The following is an 18,848-nucleotide window of genomic DNA, read 5'->3' on the forward strand; positions in this document are numbered from 1 at the left end:
ACATGATTGAGTCTGGTGCTGACAGGTTCAAACAGGCCCAGCTTGATGAAAGCTGAGTGAATTAAAGTCCCATCCACGTCCTGGCACTGCTGGGATTCCTTCTTGGGCAGCCACAAAAGGATGCCTGGCCATTCTGAGCTGGCTGCTAGGGTTAAGGTTTGCTGGGGGTTTTTTTGGGGGGGTGGCAGTGGATTTCAGCAGTGCCAGCATCATCTTTCCATGTTTTCTGTCTGGAGCCTGAGACGTTTTCTCTCCTGGAGGCAGCTGAGTAGGGATTTGTGTGAGGCTGTGGTGGCAAACAGAGCTGGAGTTGCACCTGGCAGGTTGGTTGTGGCAGTCACTCAGGAGCTGCTGCTGGTGGTTACTGGGTGGAAGATGCCATCTGTGTGGAGATGAAGGTCTCAATGACGTTGTGAGTGGATGGCAGCAGCTGGCTGTGGCTGTTGGTGGAGTCAGAGCTTTGGTACAGCACCAGGCTGCTGGAGGACACTGCCAAAGGTACAGGCAGAAGTCAGTTGCAGATTCTCATCAGTCCCCTTATTGCATGTATGCCCCATTTCCAGCATGGCTGTGCTCTCCTGGCTTAGAGGCATAACTGCTTTTGTCTGTGTGTTTGGTGTGCTGCCAAATCCCTGGCTTGGGTCCACAGCCAGCCTGAAAACATTGAGGGCAGCAATCTCCAGAGAGTTCAGTTCTAAGAATTCTAGCTGATGTCCTAGTTCTCCTCTTAGAACTGGGAAGACCCAATTGGAGTCTTCCTGAGGGAGACTTGGGCTTCTCAGCCCTGAAAACTGCCCACAGGACTGGGTACTCATTGGCACTGATTTTTGTTGATATTTTTTAAGGTATTTGCCTTTCTGAAGGGGCCAATTTGCACAGTCTGGCCTTACACAGACTCTGCTCTGAATCTTCCTTGTATTGACTTTTCAAACCCCTCAGGACACTGGCAGAGCCAATTTAGGGAATTGAGAGCCCCAATTATCGTTTTCTAACTGGATTTTACAGTGTTGCCAAGAAAAACTAGGCAATACATGGCTTAGGAGCCACAATAGTGGCTGCTGCTCTTACCAGCAGGGCTCGAGGTGAGGCGTGGGCCTGGCTGAAGGTGCTGGATTGTTGTGTCTTGGTTCTGTAGGTGGATTGTTGGTGCCTGTGACACTGGTGTGTGCATCCCAGACTCGGTGTGGGTCTCTGAGTCAGAGGTGAATGCCTGGAGAAAAGAGAGTTAATAGTGCCTGGCTTCTACATCCCTTCTAACAGCTGTGAGAGAAGCATTGAGCAGTTTCTGGGGAGGTGAAATCCTCCTGGATGATGCAGTGAAGAACTTGCTCTGGTGCCTCCCCTACTGCAGCTGGTCCCAGCAGGGCCAGGAGATGAGAAAGATGCTTCTGCTGGGATGGCACAGATACACCCAAAAGCTCTTTGACATGCAAGGAGCTGCCTGCAGGCTGGTGCAGCTCTCAGGAGGGGGAACAAAGGCTGAAGAAAGGCTGTTACCTGTTTAGTTGGTGTCAGGTTGGTCAGGGCACTGAGATTGGCTGTGTCTGTTATCACCATGGTTTGTGGTAAGAGGCCTGCATGTGTGTATTGAGTCACTTCAGATTTGGGGCCATAAAGAGCTGTACATGAAACAAAGCAATATCATGTGAGTGCTGGAGCTTTGGCTGAGCTGTTCTCCTCATGCAGTGGGACCTGCTGTCTGTCTCCAGAATGCTGGGAATGGAGGGACAGGGAGATAAATGCAATAGAAAAATAATTTCATAATTAGAGCAACAATAACAGAGGAGGAAAACAGAGTGCTGTAAGCCCAAGGACCCAGCAAATGCACTCAAAGAGCAGTGTCTTTATTTTTGTTTACTTAAGCAAATGAGTTCATGTTCTTACCGTGAGGGTTCTGTATCTGAGCCATGGTAGCCATGAAGGGGCTCTGGTTGATGTGGCTCTGGACCTGCTGCATGAGGGGCTGCTGGTAGGATGGGTGCAGTTGCTGGGAGAACTGAACAGGCTGCAGGGTAGTGAGGCTGCTCCCCATGCTGTTTATTACAGGAACACTCTGGGGCTGGGTTGAGGCCAGGCCTGGAAAACAAGGGCTGATGCCAGTGGTGTCCCACGCTGCAGGAGGAGCGGGGCTGCTCTGCAATGGGGGCATCTCAAACAGCCATTGGGGCAGCCTGTCTCTGCAGGGTGGTTTTAGATCCTGCTTTTCAGGTGTTCCCTTGGTTGTCTGTGATTAAGGATAAACTTCATGCCTGTGAGAACGAAGTGGAAATGTCCTAAAACTGCACAAACCCACCTCTGGTTTCCAGTGTTTATTCCTGTCTATGTTTTTGTGTACCAATATAGTTTCTTTTCCAGTTTGGTGATCACCAGGGAGGCCTTGCTCAAAAATAAATTCAGAGCATCACCTCAGTGCCCAGTTAATCTACTCTTTTTATTTTATGAAACTCCTGGCAACACAGACAACTGGGCTGTAGCTGTCCAGCCACGTGTAATGGAGTTTCAACTCTTTTTGCTAGGGCTGTCAAATTAAGGAATTTGAATCAGAGAAGGTTTCACACATTACTGCCCATTTCCCACAGCTGTCCAGACCCTGTAAATCAGCAGGTCTCTCCAGCACTCCAGTTTTTGGGATTATTTTTTGTTTGCACAGAATTCAAATCCATATCACAATCTTGGGAAGAAATGGAAATTAGTTCACAGCTGTCACCATGGAACAAAACAAGGCCTCTTTCTTCCTTGAAAGAAAATGTAAGAGAAGAGTATACACTTTATTTTCCTTTCCTCTAATGAGATGCACTTTGGCAGCAGACTAGTCTTGGAATGAAAAGAAATCTCATAGAAGTCCAGAAAAGCTGTCAAAGTGAAAAAATATAAAAAAATAGTAATTACTGCTGTGGATTCCAAAGGCATATGCTGCTCTTTGCAGGAAGTGGTGGAACAGGATGTTTTGTCTTTCAAGCACTATGAACATGCTTTAATTTCCATCATTTTAAGGAAATAATATATTTATATTTGGAAAGATGAAGAGCAGCAAACCAAAACATTGGCATAGGAATAGATTACTCTGAAAACGTGGGTTTTGTGTGTAACTTAATTCTGCCATGAACGAGGAACATCTGTCCTTAATCCACTGGTACTCGCCAGCAGCGCTGCTGATCTTTGGTGACAATTTCCTCAGGTTTGTGTCACTGCCAGCTTAGTGCTAAGGCTTTGAAATGGGGCAGGTGGTTGTGAGAAGGAGAGGCAGCTGTTGCTGTGCAGGAAGCAGAGCCCTGCAGCCTCCACTCACCGATCACCAGCGTGGAGGCTCCGCTGTTGGTGAAGGCGGGCGCCAGGGACGGCGTCTCGCCCGCCCCGATGGCCATCACCCCCGGCAGGGAGGCCATGATCAGGTTCTGGGTCTGCTGGCTCAGCGTGTGGGGGCTTTGCTCCAGGCTGTGCAGGGCAGTCAGGGTGCTGACAGGAGGGAGAGTTCCTCCAGGAGCTGATACCTGTGGGAAAGGAGAACCCCGAACGTGCCACCTGCAGCTGTGACAAACACTTTTCTTCTGCTCTTCCCCCTGCTAACTGGAAGGGCTTCACATATCCTTGTCTGCAGTTCCTGTGTTCTCATCAATTAACTAGCACAGGTCAGCTGTTGACATCCTAAGAGTAAATCCCTGCTGGTTTAGTTCTTTCACATTTAAGAAATGGTAAGAATGAGATTAAGCCCACTGCGTTCTCTATAGGGAAAGATCATCTTCTGTTTAATAGCTGAGGGCAGGAGGAGAAGCTCAGAGAAATTAAGAGGCTCAGGTAACTTCACACAGTAATTCTAGTAGGAGAATTCTAGCAGGAGTTCCTCTTTCCTTTAGGGACCTGTAGTCATAGTACTGTGGAAGAGCAAAAAAGCATTCTGGTGATTTGGCTGATAGAGAAAGTTAAATGCCTTATATTATACTTCTTTTCTCTCCCCTCAGACAAACAGCTGTAAGGAATCTTTAGTAAGAATAAGCATCAAGAGGTTAAACAGTGGGACAAACCAGCTTGATACCAGTTTTAGAACACAGACAAAGAAGATTTTCAGGACCTTGTGAAAGACTTATTTTCTTCAGCAAAAGACCAGAAAGCCAGCAAAGTGAGTGACTGATGAGATTTAAATCATAGTTATTTTTAGCAACCTTAACTTTGCCTCCAGGCAGTCTGTGCTAATGCAAACTTCTGCTGACTGTTTCTCTGAAAACAAGGGAACATGTGCAGACTGAGAATGATCAGTCATGTAGTTCTGATGCTTCTTTGTTAATGATATGGGAAAAGGTCTGGTCAAACCTCAGAGGGAAATTGGCTTTGAGGAGGCAGTCTAGTTATCCAGTACATGTCTGCATCCAGGCTGTTGGGCTCCATTTTTACAGGTAAGCTAGATGTAAGCATGGGTGTGTGTTCTGGTAATCCCACTGGTCTGACCAACTCTTGGGATGGGTAGAGTCTAAATAAGAGTTCGAGATGAGATCAGAATCTCTCTGTGGGAAGGAAGAGAGAATAGAGTTTCCTGGGAAGAAGGAAATCTTGTCATACCTTGAGTGCTCTGTTTCCAGAACAGACTGTTTTTTAATTCCTCATAAGGAAATGTCTTCTTGCTTCCATGCTCTATTACCTGCCCTCACCACAGCCTAGAGGGCACATATTGGTCTTACATGGTCAGTGCAGAGTGACTCTAATATATCATATTATTACATAACAGGTTATGTAGCAATATATTACATATGACTATGTAACATAAGAAGGTGGGTTTAAGAACATTCTACAAAAAATACCTATGAATAGTTCATATTGTTACCACAGGCAGATGGCCTGACACATCCCAATCAGCAGAACAGGAGTATCCATCACTTACCAGCTTAGTGTCTGTGCTCAGCAGGTTCTGGCTGGGCTCCAGCCCAGGGGGAGACACCTGGTGCAGGATGGTCTGGGTGGTCACCATGGAGCTGTTCCCGTGGTGGTTGCTGCTGGAGGACTCTGCCTCACTGGCTGGCTGCTGGTTGTACCTCACTCCTGCATCACAGCAGGAGGGAAACTGGTTGTCACAAGTGAGAAACTGAGGAACTTAGGCAGGCACTAAATTCAGTTCCCTCTGCAGGCACTCGCCACCAGATATTTGGGCAGGTACTTCATGGTCAGTAGGGGAACCAGAAGAGCAGGCACTCACACCCTGCCCTGCCTTTCCCCTGTAATTTGGTGTAATGCTTCCTCAAACACTGGCTGGCTGTGAGAGCTGCAAGGAAACCACCCCTCTGGATGTGGCTGTAGAGAGGAGTCTCTGTGAGATCCTCTCTTGCCAGAGTAAGAGCAACCCCCAGCTCTGGCCCATGAAGCTGAAAAAGCTGTGCTCTTTCTGAATGACTTTTCCTCATGCCTAAAAACTGTCACAGAGTCTGATGGGGCTGGCATTGGAAGGAGTAAGGGGCACACATGACTGGAAGGGCACGGAACTGACTTCTGATAGGCAGTGATGGCTCCTGGAACACAAAGTTTGGGGTTGATGCCTAGCTGGGAGGCCTCACAGTAAGTGAGAAGCTTTGGCTGTCAGTTTTGTTACTGAATTTTATCTCCCTTGACATTCTAGCCACTCTGCTCACCCAGAAACATGGTCTCTTTGTCACCTTTGTTCTTCCCTTGTAGCAAATCTGCTTTTTCTATTTGTAGATTAATTTCCTAAAGGGCTGGACTTGGGAGACAGTTTGGGTGACTGAGTTTGGGGAGGTTCAGCTCTGTTCCAGATCTCGCTCTGGCTGTTCCTTACCGTGGACTTTGCCGGGTGAGAGCGCCGGCGGCGGCTGCAGGGAGGCGGAGCTGTGCGGGGTGAGAGGCGGGGCCGGGGGCGGCTGCGGGCCGCTGAAGGTGTCCATGGCCAGCTTGTGCCGGAAAGCCTCCTCCTTCCTGCGGTTGGCAAACCAGTTGTAAACTCTGACCTCTGTCACCAGGTTTGAGCCCAGTCCCTGGGCCTGAGATGGGGAAACTCCTCTCTGAATACACTCTGCCCTGTTGGGAAAAGCACAGGAAGAGCCTTGCTGAGCTGGGCTTATTCAGAGACACAAAGTGCACAGCCCCAGTGTGGCTGTGGTCTGGCGCACTGTGTGGAAGGGTCCTGCGAGACCTGAGGCTTTCCTTGTGCTCTGTGGACAAGGAATAATCACTTGTGGCATTTAATTCAAGCATGGCTGGTGTCAGTGGTGCCCCTCAGTGCTGTACCTTTGCCCTGCCTCCCAGGGGCACCCAGCAAACACCAAGAATGCAGAGGGACGCTGCTGTGCTCCTCTTCCTCAATGACACACACCCACCCTTACCTGTTGCACTCTTCCACCAGTGCCTCCCTCTCTTCTTTGCTGGGGTTTTTCTGCCTCTCATAGGCTTGGAACAGGATCTGTTGTGAGGCAGGACCCCACTTAAAGCGGTTTCTCCTTCCCTTCTTGGTGGGCAGGTCATCTCCCATGGGCTCATCTGTCAGGATGCCCTGGCCAGCATGTGTGAATTCTGCGAGCACAAAGGGGCAAGGGAATTTTTTCCTTGAAAACAATAAGGACTAAGGACAAGCAGAATCCTTTATGCCACTGAGACAGGAGCAGTTGTTGCCATACTTACGCTGGGCCACCTCTCGCTGCTTCCGGACATACCAGGTGTACAGGGCTGCTCGTTTCTGGGTCTTCATGGGAGTGCCCTTGTTGAGGTGTTGGGAGAGGTGGGATTGGTTCAGACCTGTGGTGTCCACCACCTCACGCTGAGGGATGTTGTGCTGCTGGAGGTAAGACTTCACCATCTTTGCTACTCGCCAGGGATCCTCTCTGGAAGGAACAGAAGGCATTTCTCAGGGGAGAGAGATCAAACACCTGCTCCCAGCAGACCTGGGTTTCAAGGAAGTGCAGCAGTAGCTCCTGAGGGGCACTTGACAGTCATCACCATCACGTTTGGTAAGGCCAGAATACTCATTGCCTGCAGGGGAGAAAGCTGTTCCTCAGTGTGCTACCTTGCTCAGTTTTGACTCTGTATGCAGGGTAAAACTGTATGACATTGGAGATAAAGTGCAAAAGATGTAGCAGTGGCTTCCTTTGAAGTGCTGTCTGTACATACTTAGGTCTGCCCTTAGGAGGAGACTTTTCTTACCAGGGGAATTTCCCAATTCACAGAGGCAATCTCTCTCTTCCCTTTTCCTACGTTACTTTTCTTCTCTATTCCCCTCTCATTAAAGCAGATGGGACAGATATCCTGAGTTTTCCAAGAGAGATTGATTGTGATACTAGACTGAACTTGACTCATACCCTGATTCTGGTCCAGGTTGGGTTGCCTTGCAATGATTCAGCCAAAGGAAACAGGCTGTCATTATACTGTGATATGACAGCTCTGTATGCATATATATGACAAATCATCCAGAATTATGTTCTTACACATCTGCTACGTGTTACTCAAACACATTGGTTCACACCTAGATCTACTCAGAGCTTCTAAATGCAATATAGAATTACTAATTACTAAATTCCTCCTATTGCTGCCCTCCTTTGGGTAACAGCTGAAGGAATAGAACTATATGAGACAAAATTTTAGGAACAGTTTGGGATTTTATAATTGATGTGATCCTCTGGGTTTTATGATACGCAGTTAGAATATCCATTAAGGTACTTGAGGAAAATAGAGAAAACATTACTAAGACTTTATGTGTATTGATTTCACCCCAGCTGAAAGTCACAGTAGAAATAAAGATGTGAAACTGATAAATCTAAATCCAAGCAGTGCCAGAGCACCTCTGCAGAACAGTTTCTGGCTCACTTTGAACAGGAGCATCCTTCTGTGCCTTCTGTGTGAAATGTCTGCAGGAAATGGCTTGCAGTGCTGTAGGAAGACACTGGTGTCATATTCAGCACCAGCATCAAAGGAGCAGTGGGGAGAAAAAAAGGTGCCTGGGATGGTGCAGAAACTGTCACAAGAGCACACATGTCTGAGCCAGACCAACAACTGTGCTGTTCATGGCTTTGTTGACTCAGGAGGTTGCTGGAGGCTGCACAGTGATAAGGAGGACAAAGTCCACACCTGTTCTCTCAGTACAAACACCCTTATCTCTGTTCCCCTGCAGCCCCTCTCCCAGAGCTGCCTAGTCCAAGGAGCAAGCTCCACAGCAGTTAAAGTGTGACACAAATGGTGTCAGTTACAGCTTTTTGAAAACCTGCTTAAAATAGAACATTTGTTTCTCTTTTACATTGGAGCTATTGCAATAGAGGCTTCTGATTTTTAGCATCTTCCCTTAACTATCTTTGTCTTACAAAAACCTCAAATTGAGCTGAATTTAAGAAAGCTTTTCTTTCCTCATGGTTGTTTTTGGTTGGTTGGTTGGTTGGTTGGTTGGTTTGGTTTTTTCCTCCTGCTGCCTAAACCAGTCTCCTGCCTTTGTACTTGTGAGAGTCTGACCAGCACCTGCACCCTGTGTTCATTGTCCAAGTCCCTGTATAGAGGAGAAAAGCCTCTGACTGGGAAGCTGGTCTCTTTGATTTGAGTTCTGGCTCAGATGGGAAGAGGAAAGTCTGTGTTGCCACTAGTGGAAGCCTCTGTTATGTGTTAGTTCCTTTCTGCACCCCAGTCGAGTCAGTTTTGTCTCCCTGCTGAGATCCTCATTTTGTGGCAGGAATAAACCAGTAGCTTCTGTGAGTCTCTTCTCACAGTGCTTAAAGACTTGTGGGTTTTGTCTTCTTTTGACTCAACAGGGAGCTTTGTGATGCAAAACAGTGCAGGGAATCTTAGTAAGGTGTGATTTCCTAGGACAGCTGTATGAAATCCTGGCTACTCTGTACATTGTCAAAGGCCAGTCTGCAAAACCAAAGCAGCAAGTACTTTAGGCCCAAGGCTACACCACAGTCCAGGTGATGACAGTCTGGCCAGCTGAACCCTTGCTCAGATGCACAGTTCCACCTGCAGAGCCTCCATCACAGGCTAAGACATCAGAAGTTGAAACCTCTTCTCTTTCACCGGCTATAAGAATATCATTGACTGTCAGAGGGGAGCATTTCACTCTAAACTGAGTTCTCTGCTTGTTATTACAGCCAAATCTCAATTGTTTCAGTGAGTCAGAACTGCACAAATAGGTCTGCCTTGCTCAAGCTCTCCTTCCCTATCTCCAAGACTGTTTTCTGCCTTTTAGTTTCCCTTTCTGCTCAGATGCAAACTGTCTCCCCAAGGTCTCATTCTCCAGGGTGTATTCTGTCTCCTAGTTGGTCTCACACAGGTAGCTTTTACTTCCTTCTTCTGAAGTCTTGTTCTCCTGCTCTCAGTTGCTTATTGCCATGTGAGCATAGCCCTTCTCCATGGCTCATCCCCAGCACAGGGGCCAGGGTCCTCTCTCCATGTCAGCTTCCCATTTTCTTAGCTCTCAGGTCACTTTTTAAGGGCGTTTTCACCTCCCTTTTGTTACCTGAACAATAAGTAACCCAGGTAGTTAGTTATAAACTCAAAGGGAACAAGAGGCTGGTTGATAATTTATAGCAACATCTCAAATTTAAATGGAAAGTAAATATCAAGTTGTTAGCATTAAAGAAAACCCATTCCAGAGAGCTGGAGATGTAACATTCAGGGGACCTTCTCCCTCCTTCACTCTTCCTGACTTTTTATTTTTGCTTTGTTCTTTTCCTTCTTCTCCTCTTCCTCCTTCACTCTCTCTTCCCTTCTTTCCTGTTCTGATTCTCAGGTGGGAGAAGCCTTTATTTCCCTGAGGTGGGTTCTGAATTGCTGCTTTGGACCAGACCCTGCTCAAGCAGAGGTTCAGAGTTGTGGAGTGCTCAGGACCATCCCCGGCCCTTTCCTCTGGAGCCTCTGCACATCTCAGTGCAGAGGGAAGGTAAGACCATCCATGCTGGCAGTGTTCCTTTCTGTTGAACTTGGCCTGGTTTGCCTCATCTTGGTTTATATGTGGAAATGAAAGGGGTGTGGCAGCTTCATCTCCAGATTCCCCAACTAGAGCTGTTCTAAGCAGGGGGAAAGACTGGACCTTTGTCATTATATATCTTTGTTTTCTTTTTTCCTCCTAGAGAGCATGCTTTTATCCCTGCCTCTAGGGGAAATCTGTTGCTTATCTCAATTTCTCTCTTTCCTAGTGGAATTTCAGCCCTTGCCCTACAGGTGGATTGTCACTATACCTCTCTTCATTTGCTTTACCTGCAGTAGTATGATCCCTTCCCCCAAGGTAGCCTCCTTCTTGCTTTATATTCTGGGAATATCTGGGAGTTTCTCCTCACAGCTCTACCTCCCTACTGAGTCATTTATTTCTTATCATAGATGCAATTTGTTTTGTGTGTGGATTGATATGGAAAGAATGTTTTTATTCAAACTGTAAATCTACGGGAGATCAATGAGACATGTGAAAGGACAAAATGAAATTATGTTAATTCCCCACTAGAGAAACCTTTATCTGAACTGCTTTTAGCTTGTTTTCTCTGTAGGGATAAAATCTAATCAACACCCATGGGTGCACCCAGTCCTGTGGGTGTATCTTCTCTGTTCTACTCAGCTTTGACCAGAGTTTTTCAAACTGGTTTCAGCTTCAGTGGTCCTGTGGAGACATAGTTAGTCTCTCGGTGCTGTCAATTTTTTTCTCTTTCCAGCTCCTGGAAAGCCTGATAATGGACACTTTTCCTGATTCTACTTTATACAGCAATATCTTTATAAGCAGTGGCTGCAGTTAGCACAAAGACTTTCCTGTATCAGCAATAGCTGCCCACAAGTCAATCTGTTAAGATTTGGTCTGCAGAGCAGGAATTGTTAATAATGCCCAAAGAGGCTTCTGTCTAAAGGGAGACTTGCCTCCATCTGGTTTCTGCATTTGAAACTCTTGTGTAGATGGTGAAATAGTTTTGCAAGCATTGACCTTTTGCTGGGAGTCCCTGGGCATGGAGATTCTTGCCTGCCTTTCTTTAGTCTATTGCTGCAAGTAATTTCTACCACAGACTGTTCTGCCCTGCTTTACAATACATACAGTACTTTTTTAAGGACATTACTTTAAGGCATCTATTAATAGAAAGGTTTGATCTTAAAACCAAAAAAAGTTTATTAGTAGATAAGAATTAGTTATTATCAAGTCCTGCTACTGGTTCAGCTGCTTTCAACAGATTTTTAGACACACTGTTGATTTGATGAGAAATGTGGAATATGTCAATGCAGGCTTCCTACTCTTTTCATTTTAACTTGATTAATTTTGATCTATTATAGACCTCCACACTTGTAATCTTTTTCTGAAACTGAGGCTTCTGATGCCTTTATATTGTCATCAACAGCAGAAGTGAATTGCTCTATCCTGTGGTGGGGAGATTGATGACAGAGATCTCTGATGTTTCAGAGCAAAGCCTTTGTAATTAAGAGCCAGTGTGAGGCTTAGGAGATCCCTGTCCTTGCCCAGTCTCCTCTGTGCTGTCTCAGGGGTTTAGGTAGGTCCTAGAATTTGTCTGTACCTCAGTTTCCATTTGTAAAATGGAAATGCTGCTCAGCAGACGGACTGTCAGAAAGTGTTAATGTCACAGCTTTGGAAGAGAGGTAAGACTTGTGGTAAGCACAGGGAAGACTGGCAGCAAGATCCTAGAAAGGCAGGGAGGATCAGAAGCCAGAAATGGTGCTGAAGTGAAGGTGACAGGAGGGAATTGCCTCCATCCTGTTCTTAGATCACAGGAGATGTCACTTCAGTCCTGCTTCACCCGCTCATTAGAGAAAAGGGGACAAAGCCAGGGAGTCTTCCTCAATCTCCATGGCTTCCTTTCTGGAGAGATACTTGACAAACCATCAAAAGTTAATGATCAAAAAGTTTATCAGGGTATTTTCATCTATAAATTTATAAGACAAAAGAGAAATAATAAAGCCATTGGATAATTAGTAACTAGCCAGGGCCCGCCCGGTGCCACTGGGCTCAAACTGCCCCAAGACCTGTACGCAGACTCAGGAGGATGAGAAGGAGACATGGATGGGGGGAAGAAAAAGAGTGGGAGGCAGAGAAAGAATCAGCCAAGGAGACAACAAAATGGGAGGAATAGCAGCAGAAACAATAGTGAGAAGGGAAATAGATAAAAAGAATCTGAAAGATGTAAAGGAAGTAGAGAAAACTTAAAGATGTGGAAGAGCTGGAAGTGCAGAAGAAATGGGACATACTGGGCCAGGAAGAAGACAGAATTAATGGGAATGTTTTTCCACACAGGTAAGAGCTGATCCAGTGAATTTTCCTCTCATGGGTTCTGCAGAATCATCAACTGCCAATCTGCCAGGGAGCTTTCTTTTAAGTATTTACAGTGAATGCAAACTCTTGTCATGCTTTTTTCTTAGCTCTGGCCTTTTGTGGTGGGATTTGATGTTTGCTTCTGCTGTTATATTTTCAGTTGTTTCCTTTGCACATGGAAGAGGGTGATCAGAAAACCTGAGAAATTCCCTAGCTGGATTTTTAGTGAAGATTTTAGGTGCAGGATGTTGCTGTACCTCTGTCTTCTATCAGCTTGTCATTTCAAAATAGCCCTAAACCAGTCAGGCATCTGTTGTGATGGATGGGAGGATGGGCCTGATCCTTGCTTGGGCAAACCTCTTGGGTCTCCCATGGGGATTGTATCCCAGTAAGAAACCCAAATGGGAAACTGAGTGAATGCTTTGCTGAGTCTATTGAGAGGCTTGTTGGTTCAGGGAACTTTCCCTGTCTTTTGATCTCAAAAATGCTTGTATGCAAAGGCAAATTTGTGTGGCAGCAAACCCAGACACTATTGCTGTGGATGTACTTTGTAACTGTGACAGACAATGGATGGTAGAAGCAGAGAGTTCTGTCCAGGTTTAACCTCTGCATATGTTTGGTGTGTGCTTTTTACAAGAAAAATCCCCACTCAAAGTCAGGGGACTTCACTCTCAGAAGAACAACAAGGACAAGATCTCTTGATTTGGCTTTGGCCAATAATCTATAGCAAACCCCAGTGAAATTAACAATAAAATTCTTAAATACAGCAGGGAAACATTACAACTTCACTGTGTCATTCATACAAATATAGCACCAGCTCAGAGTGACCAGGTTGGTTTTTTTTTCTTCCTGCTGACTGAAATTGTGAACTGTATTAAAAATTTAAATCCTAAACCCTAACATTCAGTCAAAGAGATGAGAGCTATACAGGCCTTGGACTATTCTGAAGCCTGATGCTATAAGCATGTCAAATATGTAATCAGGCTCCATAGCTTCCTTAATGCATTTTTAGCAAGATAAAAGGAAAATCTGAGCATTTATGGAGCATTTGGGGGCTGCTAGTCCTGGCATGGATGAAGACTGTCTCTGTGCAGCTAGATCAATTTTGAGTACTAGGGACACTGAGGAGAAGGGGAAAGGAAAAGAGATTTAGAGGGAGAGTGCAAGAAAGCAGCAAAGAGGAGCAGTAAATCTGTCCTTACTGTAATAGTCTTTCCACCACAGCCTTCTGGTGAGCAGCCTCCTCAGGGCTCAAGTTTTCCAGCTCCTTCATTATCGGAGGGGTAAATTCCTCTCCATCATCTGAAGGTTTCGTCTTCTGACGCCCTGGAGTCGCCCATTCCGTTGGGGATGTCGGGGCAGGGCTCCCCTTTCTCGCTCTGCAGGGCATTGATGGCGCGCTGGCTCTCGCTCTGCAGCCCGTAGGGCTCCGCTTCGCTCAGAGCCTTGATCAAGGTCTCCTTGGTCAGCCCCGACTCCAGCAGCGCTTCCAGCAGCTCCACTTGGAGATGAGTCAGCTTGGAGACCATGGTCTTCGGCCTGGTGTCTCTTGGCTTGGAATTTGGGGTTATCCTGCTTCCAGCTTCCCTACACCATGGTCCCGAGGTAACACGCCCGACTGTCAGCAGAGTGGGCACAGCGCAGCCTCCCGCCTTTACACCCCCCAAAAAAAACAAAATACAAAATTGAGCCACTTCAGACCCCCCACGACTGTCCTGAGCCAGTGCTGATAAAGGGACCCTTGGCTATCTGTTTACATTGGAGCAAATGTAAATTCTCCAAGGTTCATATTTATCTGTGTGCTTTAGCAAGTTACTGAACTTTGGACTTCAGCACTGCCGCAGCAGTTCACAAAGTGCAGAGGGAGAGAAAGCAGGGGGAGGGGGAAAGGGAGGGAAGCAGGAGAGAGAAGGAGAAGAAAATGAAGGGATAAAAAGTCTGCAGCAAGGAAAAGTGAGTATGGAAAGAACACTAGGAAGATGGGGATGGAGAAGCACAGCTTACTTCTGGCCCCATTAGTTTTGGAGAAGGAAGGAGGTGGAGTACCCAAAAGGAGGAGCTGTGCCTTGCTGCCCATGGTTCAGGACAAGGTGCTGCTGTTGGAATATCACAGAACCTGCTCAGAGCTCTGGCAGTGGTGAAGTACAGCCAGTGTCAGCCCTGCCAAAGGCTTTGGGCTGAGGGAAAGCCCCACTGGCAGCTGCACTGGTCTTTGTGCACCCCCAGCAGAAGGGCAGATGACCACTGGCTTTACGTGAACCTTCCCAAACCTCACAGGGTATTCTGAGGCTCCAGCTGATCTCTGTGGTATCAAGGCTTAAGTGGCTTTTTCATTTCTGGCTTTGGCTGCTGGGTATCTTGATGTGCAAATACTAGTAGTACCTCAATTTTACCTTGCTATGTTTATTGCTCAGCTATGAGCAGGAGCAGTGTTCCCACATAATCTGGGGGACTGCAGGGCTTTCCCCTCTGAGCTTGTGGTTCATGTGTTCGATAAAGGATAGCCCTGGGTGCTGGGTCATGCTCAAAACCCTGCTCTGTCATCAACTGCCCTACTGCTCCTGATGAGTGCCCTGGGCAAGCTTGTGATTCCCCTTTATCATCTGCCTCCATCCCTTCCTGATACCAGCCCTGCTCTGAGGTTCTGCTCCCACCTGTTGGGTGATTTCCTAAAACACGATCCCTGGCTTGGCTGGAACTGCTTAAAACAATTCTCCAGGAATCTTTTTGACTAAATTATCTTTTCTGGTCTGAAATGATATGAATGAACCTATCTACTTTGAGTGGCTAAATTAGGGAGTAACTCGATGTGCACGTGTGGGCTCGATTGTCTCACACGAGTAACTCCTGGGAGGATGTAAAGCTGTTGTCTCAATGGAAGCTTGCCAGGGCAGCTGCCTGTGCCTATACACTCCCATCAGCCTGAGCTAAACAGAGCCTGCTAGGGCTGTCCCCAGACTGGGCAGTGTCCCAAGACAATGCTGCAGAGGACCTTGGCTCCTGTTTTCCCTCCTGGGCACCACTGGCCGAGCTCTCCAGGCTCCTGAGTCAGCAGCTGCGGGACAGAGTTCCTGCAGAGAGACCCTCCTCCTCCAGGCACGGGCGGGACTGGGGCTGTGTTAACTCTTGCCTTTTATTTCAGATCTGGTCCGTGCCCAGAGCACCACGTCCCTCCCTGCAGGGCGTTAACAAAGCTCTAATGGATACTGACGACTTTGTGTGGCTAAAAACGAATGAGAATCCCGAGTCCATGTAAAAACATTTATTTGAAGAAATTTTCACGTGAACATTAATGTAAAGACAACTTCAGCTTCTAAAGATGTTTTTGGAGTCATACTCTTAATAAAGAATTGTGCTGGTTTTGCACCCATCACAAGAGCATTTAAAGAATGGTGAGCATTTTTGGCATTGCACTGTCAGTGTGTTGATACAATTTCCATGCATTTTATTTGTTATTACAGTTTTCCTTTATTCCCTCCCCTCAGGTAGACATGACAACATTAGTGGCTGATAACAGTAATTTTCAATTGTAATTACAGTATCCAACCATGACATACAGTTTCTGCATGATATGTCCTTATAATTCCAGGATTTTGCAAACAGGCACAGTAGATTGTGGAGCTCTTGCAATATGTGACAGAGGAGATGCTGTTGTTCTGTGTTACTGATTTCTGCCTCTCTGGCATGGTGATCTCTTTTACATAAACCAAGGTGGAAAATATTACCACTGTTCTTATTAAAAAGATTGTTTAAACTTCCCCATCACCCCTCAAACATTCAGTAGGTTTATATACCAACAGAATATGGACAAAGAACAGCAATATTTGTCAGTGGAAGCTGTAAAGAGAAGAAAGCATAGCAACAAGTTATGTCTATATTATGTGGTTTCAAGGATTCCTTATGCACCCAGAAGTCCTGATGCTGCTGCTTCTGCTTGCCTTGAGGACCTTCAGCTGTAGAAGCTTTGAGACCAGTGACCTTTGAAGTCTATAAAACCAGAAATGCACATCTGTTTGTTTGATAGGACCTCCCTGAATGCTACAACTGGATGCCATGTGGAGAATGCTTAACTGAACAAGGAAACATTTCAAATGCTGAGGAGGAGGTAAGTATTCTCTATCACTTTATCCTGAAGGGATTTTTTCCCTTGGTCTATTGGAATTGTCCATTTTAAACTATAGGAGCCTGGACAATTAGCAAAAAATCAAATAAACTTACCCATTTTCATCTTTCCATTCATTGGAACCTGCCAGGCTGTGCCAGTGAATAGCTCAGCCCTACTAAGTATTTCAGAGCCTCAGTGCAGGAAAACCAGTGCAGGAAAACTATTTCTAACATTTCTTAAATGTTAGAAATGCCTAGTGGTCAGACTGAAAGGGATTCTTGTTGTGAATTAGCCAGCATCCCTATTTTATAGCCTGGCACTAAGGATTGCAATATCATAGTTCTCAGATTTTATTACAAGTACAGTTTTGAGGTGATGAGAGAATAGCAGAGGTCAAGGGTGGAAGTTAGATTATAGTTTTATTGGAGGAAGAGCTCAGTTTCACAGTGTCATAATCAGACAATGTTCTCCTGTAGCTGATTGTACTCAGGGGTTGTGCCTTGAGGGTGAATATTTTAAATAAAGGCACTTGTGTTTCCTATATCCATTTTAATCTATTACCAGTGCTTACTCTATGTTGATTTCCTTAATTGTAACCATTTCCCAGGCCATGACTTGATTCTCAAGTCACTCTGATTAATATGATCTTGGTCATTGTAACAGGGAAAACTTAAAGTTTGAAGACACCAAGAGATACCTGCTTGTTTTTCTCATGTTTGCAATATTTGGTTTTGAATTAACTGTTCCAAAGTGATCTTTTATTCTCTGTATCTAATAAAGTGAGTGAATTACTTAACACTAAAAACACTGCATGAAAGTATGAATGGGTAAACAATAGGAACATTATGATTTTACATGTACTGGTCTGTATTCTGCTTATTGCACTAAATAAGGGCAAACCCACAGTAGGGAGAGCAGAGTCCTGTGAACCTCCTGGAATGCAGAATAGACTTCCAAACCCTCACTCCTGTATCAACACCATTTTTACCTCTGATGTTTTATTGTACTGAATTATATCTATTATGAAGTGTACATGATGAAAACCACAGTAATTTGCTGGTACAATGTGGATTTAAGGAGCATACAGAGAAGGAAAAAAAGCTTAAATATATTTATGATAAAAGTGCTGCTAGAGGGAGCCCGTATAATTCCCTGAATAGGGTGGTAAAATTGCCATTGGCAAATGAAACACAACGAAATGGTTCTTTTAATAATTCTTTACCATTTTACTGTTCTTCCTGCTGGGACTGATAAATGCTTTACTGGCCTGAATGACATTAACATAATCCCCTCCTTGAAATGTGAGAGCTATTATGATAATTTTCACCCTTATTTCTGTTATTGGGGGGAAAAAAGCTACATGAGTACCAAAAGTGATTATTATTTGTGCATTGGGAGCTTAGTCCCAAAAGAAACACAGGAGTGTGAAAAATCTGAGATAATTGTCATTTATGCTTTGTTTTCCCAGGGTTGGATTTCAGCTATTTGTGCAAACCCTGAGTATCTCAGTGGGGAAGGACTTGCTTGAATACATGTTTTAATGTTTCCAATATATACCCATTTAGGTTCTAATGTGGTAGTCTTTGGTGTAAATATGTGATTATAATTGGAAAATGTGATTTTACTGAGAAGGAAGCTGGGCTGGGCTGGATGCAGAGCTTGGAGTTGTGGTAAATCCATGGGGCAAATGGGTTTAAATTACAAACTTTCTCTCTCGCATTCCTCTGCCTGTATATGGAAACAGGACTGTGTTCTCCTTCCCAGTCATCTTCATTTTCTCCCTCCACTTATTCCCAGTTTCTACCATCAGGCTGAGGGTGAGGGTGGAGATCAGGAGCAGCTCTGGAGCTGGGTTATGAAGGAGTTTCCCACTAGGTGGTAGTGAAGAGAATTGTGTCACACATGGTCACTGCACCTTGTAATTAGGTTTGTAAAGGGGAATCCCACAAGGATCTTACAAGCAAATAGCCTGGTGTAGTTCCCAGCTGTACAGTCAGAAGTGAATCTCTTGATTTTTGGGGTTTTTTTCTTCCTTTTCTGCTCCTATCCATGCTATTTGTTCCTTCCTGAACAAAGCAGTGTTGACAACTCTACCTGTCATGTCCTTTCCTGAAGGGTGAAGTGTCTACATGAAGCTCCTCTGGTTCTTTCCACCTCCATTACAGCAGAATCAAGACATGGTTAGCTAAATGTCATCTGCTGACATTTAAACAATTTGGAGGTGAGGACTCTTTGTAGCCAGTACTTTCATCTGATTTTTCTCTACCATGCTTGCCTCTGGGAGCTGCCCTTCCAAATATAAAAATAATATAAAAAATGTTTTTGTTTGCTGCTAGTTCTGAAATACCTTGACAGGTCTAAGTAAAGCATCATTCTACATCAAAGGTTCCAGGCAGAACAGGTACTCTGGGAGGACTTTGTAATGTCAGAGTAAACTGTCACTGAAATTCAGACTAAAGCTCTCTCGTAGGTCCAAAGAGAGACTGTACAAAAGATACACTGAGAAAATTATCTGAGGAATGCAAGCAGTGC

General features: G+C 45.4%; 1 protein-coding gene across 1 annotated transcript; it reads right to left on the reverse strand.

Moving 5' to 3' along the window:
- Nucleotides 1-288: 288 nt before the first annotated feature.
- HNF1A (HNF1 homeobox A) lies at nt 289-13,740 on the reverse strand. Its single transcript, XM_030958980.1, is given in 11 exon segments — nt 289-489; nt 1,069-1,210; nt 1,498-1,619; nt 1,885-2,076; nt 3,290-3,491; nt 4,874-5,031; nt 5,780-6,018; nt 6,324-6,510; nt 6,619-6,818; nt 13,414-13,517; nt 13,519-13,740. Coding segments are annotated over 11 exon segments (1,896 nt in total). The 3' UTR covers nt 289-361.
- Between the last annotated feature and the right edge of the window lie 5,108 nt (nt 13,741-18,848).

This window comes from Camarhynchus parvulus, chromosome 15 (assembly GCF_901933205.1).
Source record: "Camarhynchus parvulus chromosome 15, STF_HiC, whole genome shotgun sequence".
Taxonomy (NCBI): Eukaryota; Metazoa; Chordata; class Aves; order Passeriformes; family Thraupidae; genus Camarhynchus; species Camarhynchus parvulus.